Source organism: Pan paniscus, chromosome 4, assembly GCF_029289425.2.
Source record: "Pan paniscus chromosome 4, NHGRI_mPanPan1-v2.0_pri, whole genome shotgun sequence".
In the NCBI taxonomy this organism is placed as follows: domain Eukaryota; kingdom Metazoa; phylum Chordata; class Mammalia; order Primates; family Hominidae; genus Pan; species Pan paniscus.
Window position 1 is genome coordinate 1,035,270 of NC_073253.2, and position 17,628 is coordinate 1,052,897.

The 17,628-nt window shown below is 43.9% G+C and overlaps 1 protein-coding gene across 6 annotated transcripts in view; it reads right to left on the reverse strand.

Moving 5' to 3' along the window:
- Positions 1-4,140: 4,140 nt before the first annotated feature.
- LOC134730359 (palmitoyltransferase ZDHHC11) overlaps positions 4,141-17,628 on the reverse strand; it is a 63,701-nt gene continuing 50,213 nt past the window's right edge. For 5 of the 6 annotated variants that reach the window (XM_063604157.1, XM_063604158.1, XM_063604155.1 and 2 more), the window contains 2 exons: positions 10,781-10,845; positions 4,141-6,240 (listed from right to left, as the gene is read on the reverse strand). In XM_063604157.1, coding sequence (XP_063460227.1) covers positions 10,833-10,845 — 13 coding nt within the window. In that variant the 3' untranslated portion in view covers positions 4,141-6,240; positions 10,781-10,832. Of the gene's footprint in view, positions 6,241-10,780; positions 10,846-17,628 lie in introns of those variants that run through there. The other variant, XM_063604156.1, reaches the window with a different exon arrangement.

Here is a 17,628-nt window from a genome sequence, read left to right on the forward strand (position 1 = left end):
AGCATAATTCTCATGAAAACACACGTGCTCTCTCTGGTTATCGTGTCTGATTAATCTCCCAAACCTCAATCTCTTACAAAAGAACAACTCCTTTCCTTCCTAGGCATGGTTTGTGCGGTCAGAATTCTTACACAAGAGCCAGGACCACACCGTGTAGCCTTTCTGCCCAAACAATTTGACCTTACTGTTTTAGCCTAGCCCTCATGTCTGCATGCAGTGGCTGCCGCTGCTTTAATACTGTTAGAGGCCCTAAAAATCACAAGCTATGCTCAACTCACTCTCTATATTTCTCATAACTTCCAAAATCTATTTTCTTCCTCATACCTGACGCATATATTTTCTGCTCCCTGGCTCCTTCAGCTGTACTCACTCTTTGTTAAGTCCCACAATTACCATTGTTCCCGGCCTGGACTTCAATCCAACCTCCCACATTATTCCAGATACCACACCTGACCCTCATGACTGCATTTCTCTGATCCACCTGATGTTCATCCCATTTCCCCACATTTCCTTCTTCCCTGTTTCTCACCCTGATCACGCTTGATTTATTGATAGCAGTTCCACCAGGCCTAATCACCACACACCAGCAAAGGCAGGCTACGCTATAGTACAAGCCACTAGCCTGCCTCTTAGAACCTCTCATTTCCTTTCCATCGTAGAAATCTATCCTCAAGGAAATAACTTCTCAGTGTTCCATCTGCTATTCTATCTGCTATTCTACTACTCCTCAGGGATTATTCAGGCCCCCTCCCTTCCCTACACATCAAGCTTGAGGATTTGCCACCACCCAGGACTGGCAAATTAGCTTTACTCAACATTCCCTGAGTCAGGAAACTAAAATACCTCTTAGTCTAAATAGACACTTTCACTGAATAAGGCCTTTCCTACAGGGTCTGAGAAGGCCACTGCTGTCATTTCTTCCCTTCTGTCAGACATAATTCCTCAGTTTAGCCTTCCCACCTCTATACAGTCTGATAACGATCAGCCTTTATTAGTCAAATCAGCCAAGCAGTTTTTCAGGCTCTTAGTATTCAGTGAAACCTTTATATCCCTTATGGTCCTCCATCTTCAAGAAAAGTAGAATGGACTAAAGGTCTTTTAAAAAAAACACACCTCACCAAGCTCAGCCATCAACTTAAAAAGGACTGGACAATACTTTTACCACTTTTGCTTCTCAGAATTCAGGCCTGTCCTCGGACTGCTACAAGGTACAGCCCATTCGAGCTCCTTTTTATTAGGCCCCAGTCTCATTCCAGACACTGGACCAACTTTGTGCCCCAAAAAAACTTGTCATCCCTACTATTTTCTGTCTAGTCATACTCCTATTCTCTGTTCTCAAGTACTCATACATGCCCTGCTCTTGTTTACACTGCCGGTTTACACTGTTTCTCCAAGCCATCACAGCTGATATCTCCTCGTGCTATCCCCAAACTGCCACTCTTAACTCTCGAAGTAAATAAGTAATCTTTGCTGGCAGGACTATGCTGAATCTCCTTAGGCACTCTCTAATCAGATGTCCTAGGTCCTCCCAATTCTTAGACATTTTATACCTGTTTTTCTCCTTCTCTTATTCCATTTAGTTTCTCAATTCATCCAAAACTGTATCCAGGCCATCACCAATCATTCTATATGACAAATGTTTCTTCTAACATCCCCACAATATCTCCCCTTACCACAAGATCTCCCTTCAGCTTAATCTCTCCCACTCTAGGTTCCCATGCTGCCCCTACCCCTGCTTGAAGCAGCCCCGAGAAACATCGCCCATTCTCTCTCCATACCACCCCCCAAAATTTTCGCCACCCCAAGACTTCAACACTATTTTGTTTTATTTTTCTTATTAATATAAGAAGGCAGGAATGTCAGGCCTCTGAGCCCAAGCCAAGCCATCGCATCCCCTGTGACTTGCACATATACATCCAGATGGCCTGAAGTAACTGAAGATCCACAAAAGAAGTAAAAATAGCCTTAACTGATGACATTCTACCATTGTGATTTGTTCCTGCCCCACCCTAACTGATCAATGTACTTTGTAATCTCCCCCACCCTTAAGAAGGTTCTTTGTAATTCTCCCCACCCTTGAGAATGTACTTTGTGAGAGCCACCCCTGCCCACAAAACATTGCTGTTAACTTCACCGCCTATCCCAAAACCTATAAGAACTAATGATAATCCACCACCCTTTGCTGACTCTCTTTTTGGACTCAGCCCACCTGCACCCAGGTGAAATAAACAGCTTTATCCTCACACAAAGCCTGTTTGGTGGTCTCTTCACACGGACATGCATGAAAGTCTCAGATGGAAATGAGGAAGTTATTGGGAACTGGAGCAAAGGTCACCCTTGTGTGCCTTAGCAAAGAGCTTGGCTACATTGTATTTGTGTCCTAGTGATCTGTGGAAGTTTGAACTTAAGAATGGTAACCTAGCGCATCTGGCAGAAGATATTTCTAAGCAGCTAAACATTCAAGAGGTGGCATGGCTGCTTCTAACAACAACCTATGATCAGATAGGGGAGCAAATGAATGACAAAGTTGGAATTTATACCTAAAAGGAAAGCAGGGTGTAAAAGTTTGGAAAATTTGCAGCTTAGCCATATGGTAGACAAAGAAAAAAATGTTTTCAGGAGAGGAATCCAAACAGGCTGCAGAGCAACCACTTACTAGAGAGATTTGCATGGCTAAAAGGGAGCCAAGTGTTAATATCCAAGACAATGGAAAAAAGACCTTGAAGACATTTCAAAGATCTTCACAGCAGCCCCTCCCATCACAGGCCCAGAGGCCTAGGAGAAAAGAATGGCTTAATGGGCCAGGACTAGGGCCCTGATGCCCTGTGCAGCCTTGGGACACTGGTCCCTGTACCCCAACTTCTTCAGCTACAGTGGTGGTTCAACAGTCTCCAGCTACAGTGTGGACTGCTGCTCTAGAGGGTAAGCCTTGCTGGCTTCCAAGTGGTGTGAAATCTGCAGGAACACAGAACACAAGAGTGAAGGGGCATTGGCAGCTTCCCCCTAGATTACAGAGGATGTGTGGGAAAACCTGGGTGCCCAGGCAGAAGCCTGCTGCAGCAGCAGAGCCCTCACAGAGATACTCTATGAGGGCAATGTTGGGAGGAGATGTAGGGTTGGAGCCCCACACAGACTCCCAACAAGGGCACTGCCTAGTGGAGCTGTCAGCAGAGGGCTTCTGCCCTCCAGACCCCAGAATGTTTGATCTACTGGCAGCTTGCAACCTCAGCCTGGAAAAGCCACAACTACTCAACTCTAACCCATGAGATTGGCTGCAGGGGCCACAACCTGCAAAGCCACAGGGGTGGAGTTGTACAAGGCCTTGGGAGCCCACGCCTTACACCAGTGTGCCTCATGGAGTCAGAGGAGATTATTTTGGAACTTTAAGGTTTAATGTCTGCCCTGCTGAGTTTCAGACTTGCTTGGGGCCTGTAGCCTCTTTCTCTTGGCCAATTTCTTCCTTTTGGAATAGGTATGTTTAGCCAGTGCCTGTACCATCATTGTATCCATTGTATCTGGGAAGTAAATCACTTGTTTTTGATCTCACAGGCTCATAGGTGAAAGGAACTCATCTCCAGATGAGACTTTGGACTTGGCATTTTTGATTGAGTTGATCCTGGAATGAGTTTAGACTTTCAGGGACTATTGAGAAGGGATGATTATATGTTGCAAGGTGACCTGGACATGAGATTTGAGGGACCAGGGATGGAATGATATAGCTTGGAGGATTGTCCTCTCCAAATCCCATGTTGAGATGTAATCCCCAGTGTTGGAAGTGGGGCCTGGTGGAAGGTGTTTGAATCATAGGGGCAGGTTCCTCATAAATAGTTTAGTGCCATCCCCTTGGTGATGAGTGAGTCCTTGCTCTGGTAGTTCACTTGAGATCTGGTCATTTAAAAATGTTGGCGTCCCCTCAACCCCACCACTCTCTCTTGCTCCTGCTCTCACTACATGTTGTGTTGGCTCTCACCCCACCTTCAGCCATGATGGAAGCTTCCTGAGGCCTCACCGGAAGCCAAGCAGATGCCAGCACCATGCTTCCTGTACAGCCTGCACAACTGTGAGCCAGTTTAACCTATGTTTTTAAATAAATTACCCAGCCTCAGGTATTTCTTTACAGAAACACAAAAACAGCCCAATGCATGTAGTAACTTATAGATATATTTAGAAAACTGATTATCTTTTAAAATATGACCACTAAACAGACTAAAATGCAGAGTTCATTAAAATACAGAGGATGCCTCTGGTTCTCTGGTATTGACTCTTTTTGTCTACTAAGATAAGAAGTCTGGGCTAGGCTGAAAAACTCAGAATCCAGGTCTGGGGTTTCCCAGTACTATGCTCCCATTTCCCAGTACTGTGCTCCCATTTCACAGTACTGTGTGCTCCCATTTCTCAGTACTGGGCTCCCATTTCCCAGTACTGTGCTCCCATTTCTCAGTACTGTGCTCCCATTTCCCAGCACTGTGCTCCCATTTCCAAATACTATGCTCCCATTTCCCAGTACTGTGAGCTTCCATTTCCCAGTACTGTGCTCCCATTTCCCAATGCTATGCTCCCATTTCCCAGTGCCGTGAGCTCCCATTTCCCAGTACTGTGCTCCCATTTCCAAATACTGTGCTCCATTTCCCAGTACTGTGAGCTCCCATTTCTCAGTGCTGTGCTCCCAATTCCCAGTACTGTGCTCCCATTTCCCAATGCTATGCTCCCATTTCCCAGTGCTGTGAGCTCCCATTTTCCAGTACTGTGCTCCCATTTCCCAGTACTATGGGCTCCCCTTTCCCAGTACTGTGCTCCGCTTTCCCAGTACTATGCTCCCATTTCCCAGTGCTGTGCACTCCCCTTTCCCAGTACTGTGCTCCCAATTCCAGTGCTGTGAACTCCCATTTCCCAGTACTGTGCTCCCAATTCCCAGTACTGTGGGCTCCCGTTTCCCAGTACTGTGCTCCCATTTCCCAGTACTATGCTCCCATTTCCCAGTGCTGTGAGCTCCCATTTCCTAGTACTGTGCTCCCATTTCCCAGTGCTGTGCTCCCAATTCCCAGTACTGTGCTCCCATTTCCCAGTGCTGTACACTCCTATTTCCCAGTGCCATGTGCGTCCATTTCCCAGTACTGTGCTCATATTTCCCAGTACTGTGCTCCCATTTCCCAAAACTGTGCTCTCATTTCCTAGCACTGTGCTCCCATTTCCCAGTACTGTGCTCCCATTTCCCAGTGCCATGCTCCCATTTCCCAGTGCTGTATACTCCTATCTCCCAGTGCTGTTTGCTCCCATTTCCCAGTACTGTGCTCCCATTTCCCAGTACTTCATGCTCCCATTTCCCAGCACTGTGCTCCCATTTCCCAGCACTGTGATCCCACTTCCTAGTACTGTGCTACCATTTCCCAGTACTGTGCTACCATTTCTCAGCACTGTGCTCCCATTTCCCAGTACTATGCTCCCATTTCCCAGTACTGTGCTCCTATTTCCCATTACTGTGGGCTCCCATTTCCCATTACTGTGGGCTCCCATTTCCCAGTACTGTGCTCCCATTTCCCAGCACTGTGTGCTCCCATTTCTCAGTACTGTACACCCATTTCCCAGTACTGTGTGCTCCCATTTCACAGTACTGTGCTCTCAATTTCTCAGTACTGTACTCCATTTCCCAGTACTGTGCTCCCACTTCTCAGTACTGTGCTCCCACTTCTCAGTACTGTGCTTCCACTTCCCAGTACTGTGCTCCCATTTCCCAATACTGTGCTCCCATTTTGCAGTGCTGCGAGCCCCCATTTCCCAGTACTGTGCTTTCATTTCCCAGTACTGTGCTCCCAATTCCCAGTACTGTGCTCCCATTTCTCAGTACTGTGCTCACAGGTGTGAGCCAACACGCCCGGCCCATCAGCTCTTCTTAAGCAGCAAGAGGCCCTGCAGCTGGCTGGCTGGCTGGACAGCACAGTTAAGCAGGTGGCTGCATCCTCTGCAGTTGCTGGCAGCCCATCATCCTGGAGATGTAAACCCTCCTGCAAGGCTGGCTCTTCTTTGGGTGTGATGAAGATGATGACAGAGATGGATGCTGGGCTCTGAGGGTCCTGGTTCCTTCGAAGGACATCCAGGGGCCTCTGAGATGATGGGCTCTGGTTCCTGGCCTGTAGCATGGGTAGGAGCAGGAGGCTTTGCAAGGTAGACTCTACAGGCAGGACCTTGATGGAGGGTGGGGTTTCAGGGTGGAAGACCTGGATCACAGGGGCACCTCAGCTCCTGCAGGACAAAACAAAGTCACTCTTTGAGCAGCCACCAGGGAGGGAGCTCAGCTTTACTTGTGATGGAAACCCACCGGTGGTTTTACCCCACCCTCTTGCCTGGAGAGGCAGGGCTGGATTCTGGGTGGATCATCACCTTGGCTTAGACACAGAGCCCCACTCCCAGCTGGGTCTAGTGAGAGTCCTCCCAAGCCAGGCTCCTGCCCTCCCCATCCTTCCAGAAAGCTTAGAGATGAGTGCATCACCGACAGAGGCCATTTTCTATTGTTCTTCTTGGGAAATACATCCTTTTGAAAGATAACCCATCTTTTATCACTAGATATTTTAAAAAATATTTTCTTTGGCCAGGTGTGGTGGCTCACACCTGTAATCCCAGCACTTTGGGAGTCCGAGGCGGGTGGATCGTGAGGTCAGGAGATGGAGACCTTCCTGGCTAATATGGTGAAACCCCGTCTCTACTAAAAATACAAAAAATTAGCCAGGTGTGGTGGCGGGCAACTGTAGGCCCAGCTACTCGGGAGGCTGAGGCAGGAGAATGCTGTGAACCCAGGAGGCAGAGCTTGCAGTGAGCCAAGATTGGGCCACTGCACTCCAGCCTGGGTGACAGAGTGAGACTCTGTCTAAATACATATGTGTGTGTGTGTATATATATATATATAGATATTCTTTGTTTACAGCATTTATCAATTGAATTATGTTGTGTCTAGAATTTTATTTCCCCTTCTTGGATTCACTGGGCTTTATGAATCTGTGAGTTGGTGTCTTCTAACAATGTTGGCAAATTCTCAGCCAAATCTCCTTAAATATGACATCTTCCCAATTTTCTCTCCTTTCTCTTTCTGGGACTCTAAACATAACACAGCCTTCAAACTGTATTCTCATTCATTTTTTTCACATTTTGCATTTCTGTCACTTTGTATCTATTTCAGTAAGTTCTTCAGCTCTAGATTCTAGTTCCCTAATTCACTTTTCAACTGTCTAATTTGTTGTTAAATCCATCCACTTTAAAAAAAATCAGTGATATTTCTCATAAGTTTTATTTGGTGTTTTTCCAAATCTGCTTTGTAATTTAAAAAATAGTTTTCTGTTCTCTTCGGATATTTCTGACTTTGTGTTTTCTTTCTTTATGTTTTGGTCTGCCAAATTCAACATCTGAAATATTTGTGTCTGTTTCTACTATGTTTTCTGCTGCTTCTCACTCATAGTGCTTTACTTTCACGTGTGGTGGGTTGTTTTTCATTGAGAATTGCTTCTTTGCTTTGTAGTTTTATTTGTGAGAAATCTTTGAGGCTTAGGATGAAGGTTTGTTACTCAGAAGGAATTACACTTGGCTCCTGGGAATGACCAGTTCAGAATCACTCTCTATTAAATTCTCGGCTTGGGGACTTTTGGTCACCCACGAGGCACAAAGTTAGGGAAAACCTGTTGCTCCAAATACTCGGCAGTGATTTTTCTCTTTTTCTTTCAGCTCTAGGGCTTGAAATGACTGATCCCTCCTGATTCCTTTGCGGGTAGAGAAGTGAGTTGCTTCTAGTTTGCCACTGCAATGACGGTACCACCCTCTGGGGGTCCTAACTTTAAGAGATTACTGATTGGCTTGCCATTTTGCCTGTGCTCTCAGCTTGATCTTCCCTTTGTACCTCTTGAAAAGGTGAAAATGAAGTTGACCAGGTTTCACAAATGCCCTCAGGGCGAAGGCCAGCTGCACTCCCCACTAGATTTCTCTTTGGGTTCCTCTGTGCCTTCAACCCTGGCCTGAGAATTCCTTATGTCTCCTCAGTTCATTAATGCCTTTAAGAATATTTACACTCCCACTCACATGGACACGGACACGCACACGCGTGCACACACACACCCTTAACTTGCTCAGTTTTGGAGCATTGTCCGATCCTCGTAAGTGACTTGCCACATGACTACAACCTCTGGCTTCATTTCACTCCTTCTTTCTCTCCCCTCCCTTTTCCCTTTATGCCATCGGTCTGTATTCCACAATCTTTAAAATCTACCTTAAGTACTTTCTGGGATTATGTAAAAATCAGACAACTCTCCTAGCCACCATCCTTTTCTAGAGATAGGAGTGACTGACTCCTACACCACAGGCACTTTGGAAGGGTAAGGTGTAATACTGAAGAAGTGTTTTGTGTGCTCTACAGTAATTCACAACTCTAAGACGTTATCACAGCGAACATTTAATGTTTAAAACCTTAGTGGTGAATATTTTTTTTTTTGAATGAGGCTAATTCATTTCAAAAGCACCCTAGGAAGACCAGATGCTTTTGAAATGATTTAGACTCATTCAAAAATAATGCAAATGATAAAGAATGTGACCTGAAATTATCTGCAACTTCAGCAGACAAGCTGTGGCTGGCTGAGTTTGGGCTTCTATAAAACACACTGAGCCATCTTGTTTCAGTCACTAATCAAGCTCTGCCCTGGGAGCTTGCTCTTTGCTATGGTTTGGACATCTGACCCTTCCAAAGCTTATGTTGAAATTTGATCTCCAGTGTTGGAGATGGGGCCTCATAGGACGTGTTTGTGTCATGGGGCTGGACCCTTTATGAACAGATTAATGCCCTCCCTCTGAAGGGAGTGAGGTCATGCTCTAGTACTTCTTGCTCTAACCAACCCATGAGACCTTGTTGTCGAAAAGGGCCTGGAGCCTCCCCCAGCCCTTCGCCTCCTCTCTCTCCATGTGATCTCTGCACATGTCAGCTCCCTTCACCTTCTGCTGTTAGTGGAAGAAGGCTGAGACCCTCACCACATGCAGAGCTCAATCTTCAACTTTTCAGCCATCAGAATCATAAGCCAAATACACGATTTTTCTTTATAAATTACCCAGGCTCAAGTGTTTCTTTGTAGTAACACTGACAGACTAAGACACGCCTTGTGTCCATCACTGTTAGTCACTGTTGCTCACGGAAGGGAGTCCACAGCTCCATTTGATGCTCACATGGAAGGATGTCCACAGAAGCTGTCAGTTTTTGCAGATTATTTGCAAGTTGATGCTTCGGCCAAGCATCCAGCTCCACTTCTCAGGCTCTGCTACTCCTCAGCCATTTCACTGTTCCACACAAAGGAAATGGTGGGAGGAGCACGTAGACTCAGGCGCTGTTCTGTAGACATTCTACATGAGCTCAAGTTGTAGCTTCTGAAGTTTGTCCTCCATACCACTGAGACAATTTTTTACAGCACCAATTTACTTCTTTCCTTGAAAGATTTTAATTTTGCAACTTCATGGTCAGTTCCTTGCAATCTTTCCACATCTCATTCATCTCCCCTTCAATCTCAGTGGATTTGTCTTCTCATCTCAACTTGTCTCCAATTCTGATTTTGACTCCTGCCTCATGAAGACCCTGTGCTATGCATCTCAAACGCTTTTTTTCTAGAGAACAATTTTCATAGGTTTGCCGTCTCTCTGGGCTTTCAAGGTGATGTCTATTCCCAGTTCTGCAAAATTTTCACAGGATATACACAGAACCATGAGTCCTGCCCTCTTGTCCTCTAGGGTGCTGGTCAGGGCTGTGCTGCTGGGAGACCTTGACATTCCTCAGGGCTGTGCTGCTGGGAGACCTTGATATTCCTCAGGGCTCTATGGCACCCAGACAGCTGTGGGAAGCTGCCTGGAGCACAGGAACTCTGAGGATACCAGGGCTTTTGATGTTTTGCCCGATCATAGGGCTTTTCTTGTATGGATCATGCCTTTCAGGATACAGTATGCCCTATACCCTTTTCCTGTCCAGCTAGCTTTTGGGAGGTGCCCCTCTGAAGCATTGTGAGAAGGCAGGTACTGCATGGTAGAGTTCAGGGTGTAAAGGAGCTTGCTTTGCCTTGGAAAGCCAAGGTAACACCTTAGAGAAAGGGTTGCAGTCTCATTTTAAGGTACAATCATATCTCACGTTTCTTAGCTGAGGGGATATAGTAGTGGAGGGAGAGCATGCCCCTCTGTTTTCAAGTGCTCAGTCTACCTATTCTGATGGCAGAGCATGTCTGGATGGTTTGCCAACTCATGTGTGTGCCTGATAGCAATTTCCTTTAGCCTTCTAGTGAGTAAACTTTCCCCCTGATTCTGGAAGTAAATGATCATTTGTTTCACAGTTAAATTTCACTGCATTCTATGGATCGTCCTAAATGTTTAAGCAGAAAGCAGGGATAGGTAGGGTCAGAGGCATCTAATCAGAAACCATCTTAAAATGGCAGGTGTTCATTATTTAAAGTTCTTAGATCAGTACAATTGGGTGAAAATAATTCTTAGTTAAGACTTAAAGGCAAGTATGGAAATGAGCGGTGTTCAATCTATACATTGTTTACTGCCTAGAAAATAAAGATGAATTGATACTCTCACAGCTCGGCTGCCATGCACTACTTCTAAAGATGGACACACGGTTCCTGTTCTGGGGTTACTGTTGACATCAAGAGACAAATGACAAGCAGCCCAGCCCTTGAGTTTGCACTGGTGATTTTTTAAAGAAGATATTTCACTCTCTAGAGAACCAAACTTGGGTAGATTTCAACATGACCCGCACTGCCACGTATCTTACCTGAATCTCAGTCTTCACTTTCAGCACTGTCGGTTTTCATGGGCTCTGTTGTTTATTGTTGCAGCCTGTTTGCAATATTCAGAAAGAGAAACAACAGAGAACGTATGATGTAATACTTGTTATAATGCCAAAGTGCACAAAATGTGTAAACAAGAGTACATTTTAGAGATTAGCTTGTGACGTGGGCAATCACTTCACCTCTCTGAGTTTCAGAGCCTTCATTTTTGTGAAGACAGTAACATGACTGCACTGCTGAAAGAATGCTGCCTTTTTCTTCTGCATGTGTGCTGATACAGAGACAAAGTGTGCTTTCCCTGACAAATAAGAGGGTCTTGTGGTAGCCAAGGAGGCTCGTTTGGATTTCCAGCATGAAAAGTGGGGAAATGTGGGGCCCACAGGAGGTCAGCTCATGCCTGGTACCTTCTTCTCACAACTCTTGCTTGATTGTCGTGAGTTCTGGCTATCAGGGAGCCTTAAGTGTTTTTATATCCACTCTTGAGTACAGGTGTTTTGTTCTCTGCCCTGATGTTACACTACCCCAGCCAGCCAATGACTTGATTGTTTATGTGTGCTGGCCAGCTGGCAGGAGAGGTGACCGTGTTGCTGCCCAGACTTTCCAGAGGGTTGGAGATCCGGCTTAACTTGCAACACTGAATGTGTCGGGAATTAGACACCAGACACACACACAATTTTGCTTTGAAAGGTTTTGAAAGACCCACAAGCAAAAAAGTCACTAGGAGACTTCTAAATCAAAACTGCGTATCCATCACATGCTATAGTCTCCCTTCTCTGATCCAATCCTTAAAAATTATAATCAGGATATAAATGTATCCATAAATGAGTAAGGACACTACATCAAAGAAAAGCAAGAGGGAAACCTTTCTTGGATCAGAAATGATGACTCCTAGAAGGAAAGGATGCAAATGGGAGCTGATGCAGAAGGCCATGGTCAGGAGTGTCCTGCAGAACCTGGAAGAGACCCCCAGGAATTGCCACAGAGGAGCAGTGGATGCGCAGCTGGGCAGGGCTCCTGATGGGGTGATTAGCTGGGGGACTTATAGGCTGAGCGGCCAGGCAGTGACTGCTGCTGCAAAACTTCCCAAACCATAGGCAACAATGGGAGTGTCTGCCACCAGATTATTGCAGGGGGAGCAGTAGTCTTGGTAGACACAGAGAAGTGCAAGGAAAAAAATGCACAGAAGGAAGTGACAGGACTCAGTAAGCAAAGGAGAGCTGAGGTATCACCAAACAAATCCAAAAATTACTGAGAATAAAGAGAAAATAAAATATTAATTTCAAATGAAAATAAAGGCATTACAAAGTATGATAGGTGAAATGGTGGAGGATTTTGAGACACACAGGTTTGTGGGGAAGAATGTATATAATTGTGTTGTAAAAGTGTGTGTAAGTATGTATATAAAAATGCAGAGGAAGTTTACCTAAGGACAAAATGGTATTGTAGAAAGCTATAGAGGCTGGTCCTTCCACTGAAACAACCATTGAGCTATAAAGAGCAATTGCAATGAATCATTTGGAAACTCTGGAACCTGGTCAGACATGTATGGGAGAGTGCTTGAAGAAAGGAGAAGCTGGGCTGGGTGCGGTGGCTCACACCTGTAATCCCAGCACTTTGAGAGGCCAAAGTGGGTGGATCACGAGGTCAGGAGATCGAGACCATCCTGGCTAACATGGTGAAACTCTGTCTCTACTAAAAATACAAAAATACAAAAAAAAAAAAAAAGCTGAATGTGGTGGCGAGTGCCTGTAGTCCCAGTTACTTGGGAGACTGAGGCAGGAGAATGGTGTGAACCAGGGAGGTGGAGCTTGCAGTGAGCGGAGATTGTGCCACTGCACTCTAGCCTAGGTGACAGAGCGAGACTCTGTCTCAAAAAAAAAAAAAAAAAAAGAAAAAGAAAGGAGAAGCTGCTGGTCTTTCATGAATGGTGTACATGAGTCAGCTACCACCTCGATTTCTTAAGTCTTCCTGTGACTATAAGGGCAGCAACCTACATTCTTGGAGCAGCTGGCTGATGTCAGAGTGAGCATCAGGAACCTTGTCCTCAATAAATTTGAGGTGGTACATTTTGGTTAGTCTGGTGGTGCCCTGAGGGATCAGTACAGAGGCTTGCCTTGGTTTTGATCCACTTGGCAGCAGTGGCTTCCTCCAGCAGCATCCATTGGAAGATTTAAACAGACAGACATTCCCCCCTTGTTTGTAGCTAGATATTTGAGGAAATCTTTGATAGTTCACTAACTGGTCATAGAGATAAAGGAAGAGCAACTTCAGTGACAAGAAATACACATTTTGCAAAACTACTTTGAAAAGGGCACAAACTGATGGTTCCAGCCTTTAACAAGAGAAAATCCACAGTCCCAGAAGAGGAGAAGCACTTGATTTTTAGAGTTACCACATTATGATACACAGAATATCCAGTTTTTAACAAAAAATTATTGAACATATAAAGAAATAGAATAATATGGCCCACTCACAGGAGAAAAAGACTTGGCATACAATATGTCTGTGAAAGTTCAGACATTTGAACTACTAGTCAAAGACATTAAATCAGCTGTCTTAAATATGCTCAATAAACTAAAGGAAGTCACTGACAACTAAATAAAGTAGGAAAATTACATATGAGCAAATTAGATTATTAGTAGAGATAGAAATTATATATTTTTTAAAAACCAAAAAGAAACTGGAGCTGGAAAGTACATAACTGAAATAAAAAGTTCATTAGAAGAGTTCAACAGATTTGAGCAAGCAGAAGAAAGTATCAGCTAACTTGAAGACAACCAAAATTATCCAGTCTGAGGACCAGAAAAAAAAAAAAGAATGAAGGAAGATAAACAGAGCTTGAAAGATTTGTTAGACACCATCAAGGGTACCAACATATGCAACATAGGAGTCTCCAAAGGAGAAGAGAAAAGGAAAGAGGCAGAAAAAATACAGTGTTCCCCCATTATCAGCAGTTGTGTTTTCTGCACTTTCAGTTACCTCTGGGTAACCACAGTCCAATAATATTAAATGGAAAATTCCAGAAATAAACAATTCACAAGTTTTAAATTGTGTGTAGTTCTGAGTAGCATGAAGAAATGTCATTCTGCCCTGCTCTGCCCACCCAGGACATGAATCATTCCTTTGTCCAGCATATCCATGCTGTATACACAATCTGCCCATTAATGTACAGGAAAAAACATAGTGTATACAGGGTTTGGTACTATCTACAGTTTCAGATACTTACTGAGAGTCTTGGAACGTATCCCCCACAGATAATGGGAGAGCAGGAGACTACTCTATTTAAAGAAATAATGGCTGAAAACTTTCCAAATCTAATTAAAGGAATGAATCTACACATCCAAGGAGCTCAACGAATTCGAAGCAGGCTATGCGCCAAAAGATCTACACCAAGACACATTACAGTTAGATTGTCAAGGCATAGACAATGAGAGAATTTTGAAGGCAGGCAGAGAGAAGTGACTAATCAGAATCAAGAGATCCTTAATAAAATTATCAGGTGATTTCTCATTAGAAACTAAGGAGGCTCAAAGGCAGTGGGGTGACATATTTAAATGCCCTGGAAGGTGGAAAATACCTGTCAACCAAGAATTCTATATGTGACAAATCTATCCTTCCAGAATAAAGCAATAACTAAGGCATTCTCAGATAGACAAAAATTGAGGGAATTCATTATCAGTAGACCTACCCTAAAAGAAATATTAAAGAAATTATTTAGTCCTAAATGATGACACTAGACAGTAACTCAAAACCATACAAAGAAATAAAGAACATTGGTAAAAAAATAAAGAACACAGGTAAATATACAAGTCAATAATATTGTACTTTTGGTTTGTAACTCTTTTTTTCTATATAATTTAAAAGTCAAATGCATAATACAATAATTATAAATATTGTTAATGGGTGCGCACTGTATAAAGATGTAATCAATGACAACAGCAATATAAAGGGTGAGGGATGGAGATGGATAAAAGCAGTATTTGTGTTCTATTGAAACTAAGTTGGGGCTGACTGTAGTGGCTTACTCCTGTAATCCCAGCCTTTGGGAGGCTAAAGTGGGAGGATCGTGTGAGACCAGGAGTTCAAGTCCAGCCTGGCAACGTACTGATACCCCATTTCCACAAAAAGTAATTTAAAATTAGCCAAGCATGGTGATGTGTGCCTGTAGTCCTAGTTACTTGGAAGGTTGAGGTGGAAAGATTGCTTGAGCCCAGGAGTAGGAGGTTGCAGTGAGTTATCACTGTGCACTCCAGCCTGGGCAACAGACTGAGTCCTGTCTCAAAAAAAAATCTAAGTTGGTATTCAAACTAGGGTGTTATACGTTTAAGACATTAATTATTATCCCCAGCATAACCACTAGGAAGATAATTAGAAAATGTACAAAAAAGGAAAGAACAAAGGGATCAAAATGGAACATTACAAACATTCAACTAAAGATTTTTTAAATGGGCAGGAATTGAGAAATAAAAATATATATGATATACAAAATGCAAAAAGCTAAATAGCAGAAGTGAATCATTTCTTATCAGTAATTACTTTAAACATTATATACATAGACAGATAGATTGAACTTTTTAATTAAAAGTCAGGGATTGGTGGATTGGATTTTTAAAAAGCTGAAGTGCCTGTGGACAAAGATGCTGAGTTAAAGGAGGTTGTCTTCCTTACTGAGTAATAGAGAAGCTCCCGGGCCCCGAGATATGGAGGGTCCCAGGGGCAAGGGTGAGGAGCGAGGATGGGGGTGGGATGTGAGGTTAAGCACAAGGGTGGTAGCTAAGTGTCCATATATGGAACATGTTGCTGACCCCACACAGCAAGCAGCTAGCCTCTGCCACCCCACAGGAGATAAGAAGGGTCTGACGTCAGGACACCAGAGGTGTGGCAGGTGGGAGAATGGGGGAGGTGCTGGAAAGGAAAGAGTGGGGCTAGTGATCATAATACTGAATAACTAGAGCCTTTTGTGGGAGAGAGAGGGAGTACTTACTTCTCAGAACTCATTAAGCTATGGGAAGTAAGATGACAAGAAATTAACGCAGGGATAGACAAACTGACGAGTGGAATTGACTAGACAGCCCAGAAATAGACTCGAATATGTGCATAAATGGAATTCAGGACAGAAGCAGCTTTTTATGCCAGTGGGGAGAGGACCTGCTCAATGAATGGAGCTGGAAACAATACAAATCCATAGAGGGAAGAATGAAGTTAGATCTCTACCTCACACCATACACTGAAATCAACCAAACATAAAGACTTGGCTCTCAAAATCAAAACTGAAAACCCTTAGTAGAAATAATAGATGGCTATCTTTTGGATATTTTGGTGGAAAGATTCATTAATCAAGACCAAAAAGCATTACTTATACAATATGTATAAACATGACTATATTGTAATGCATGATCTGGTTTCTAGAATGGTATATTAAATTAAACATGGAGTTAAGCTGCATATGGACAGACTCTATCTGTAATTCACCCAACTGACAAAATGTTTGTATAAAGAATATATAAAAACTCTATAAATCAATAAGAAAAGCACAAAGAGTCCAGTGGAAAAAATGGACTAGGGACATGAGCAAGTGCTTCATGGAAGAGAAAACTCGTATGACTCACATGTGTTCAGATTCATTAATAATGAGGGAAATACTGAAGTAGGCCACAATAAGCCACCAGTTCACACTACTCGACTGTCAATTCCAAGTGTTGGAGAGGACATGAAGCAACAGGACTTCTTATACCCTGCTGTGAGAGTGTAACATGTGCAACACCTTTAAAAAACAGTGACCTTATCTCTGAGAGCTGGACATTCTAGCAATTGCACCACTAGGAATAGCCCTGGGAGAAATGGTTGCACCTGTACAACAGGAGATCTGTCAAGATCAAGCAGCACAGCTGGGTAGCAAAAAACTGGAAGCCATCTCCATGCCCAACCATAGCAGAGTGGGTAATTAAGTGTGGTACGGGGTGGAACAGCCAAAGAAGCAAACGCCAACAGACTACAGCGACAAGCAGTATGGACAGACCTTGGCAATTTAGTACTAAGTGAAAAAGGTGATTCCTCAAAGATTCCAGATACTACATACACACAATGTCCTTTCTGTTAAAAAAAAAAAAGAAAAAGTATCCAATGTATTGCACGTATGTATGTACTCTTTAGGAATATACATCTATATCTATATAGATATCTAAGGAACAAAATTTGAAGGAAAGCAAGAGAATGAAGAGCATGAGCGGGGTGCAAGGACTTGGAATGGGGGCCCCATCAACAGATAAAGATGATGTCAGACTCTGCTTTTGTTGTTGGTGCTTCCTCCACTATCATAAAAAAACAAAATACGGAGTCAATGAAGGAAGCAGGTCACTCACAGATCAAGGATGAATCTGTTCCCACCCAGGATTGGGATTCGTGTGACTCTGGGCACCTGGGATCCAAAACAAGGGGAAAGAGGCAACCACCATTCACTGGGCATCCCAAAGCCAGACCCTGGGCAGTGACGATCACAACTCCAGGAGCTCACACACAACCTTCTTGGGAAGAGATACTAATATCCCCCATTTCCTTGTGAGGAATAGGGGCTCAGAGTGGTTTAAAAACTTATGAGGTTGTAGAACCAGCAGCATCTCCACACTGGCCCCGAACCGAAGTCTGTCGGATGCCAAAGTCCAAATGCAGGTTACGGTGCCAATTAGTTTCTGATCGCTCTGCTAAGAGGAGCTTTGGATTCCTGTGAAGAATGAGAGAGGTGGGCCTGCGATGCCTCTGGGGGATATCAGAGTAACAGGATCAGATGCAGGTCCTGGACTGAGCCTGCGGCTAAGAGAAGGCCACAGGCCGG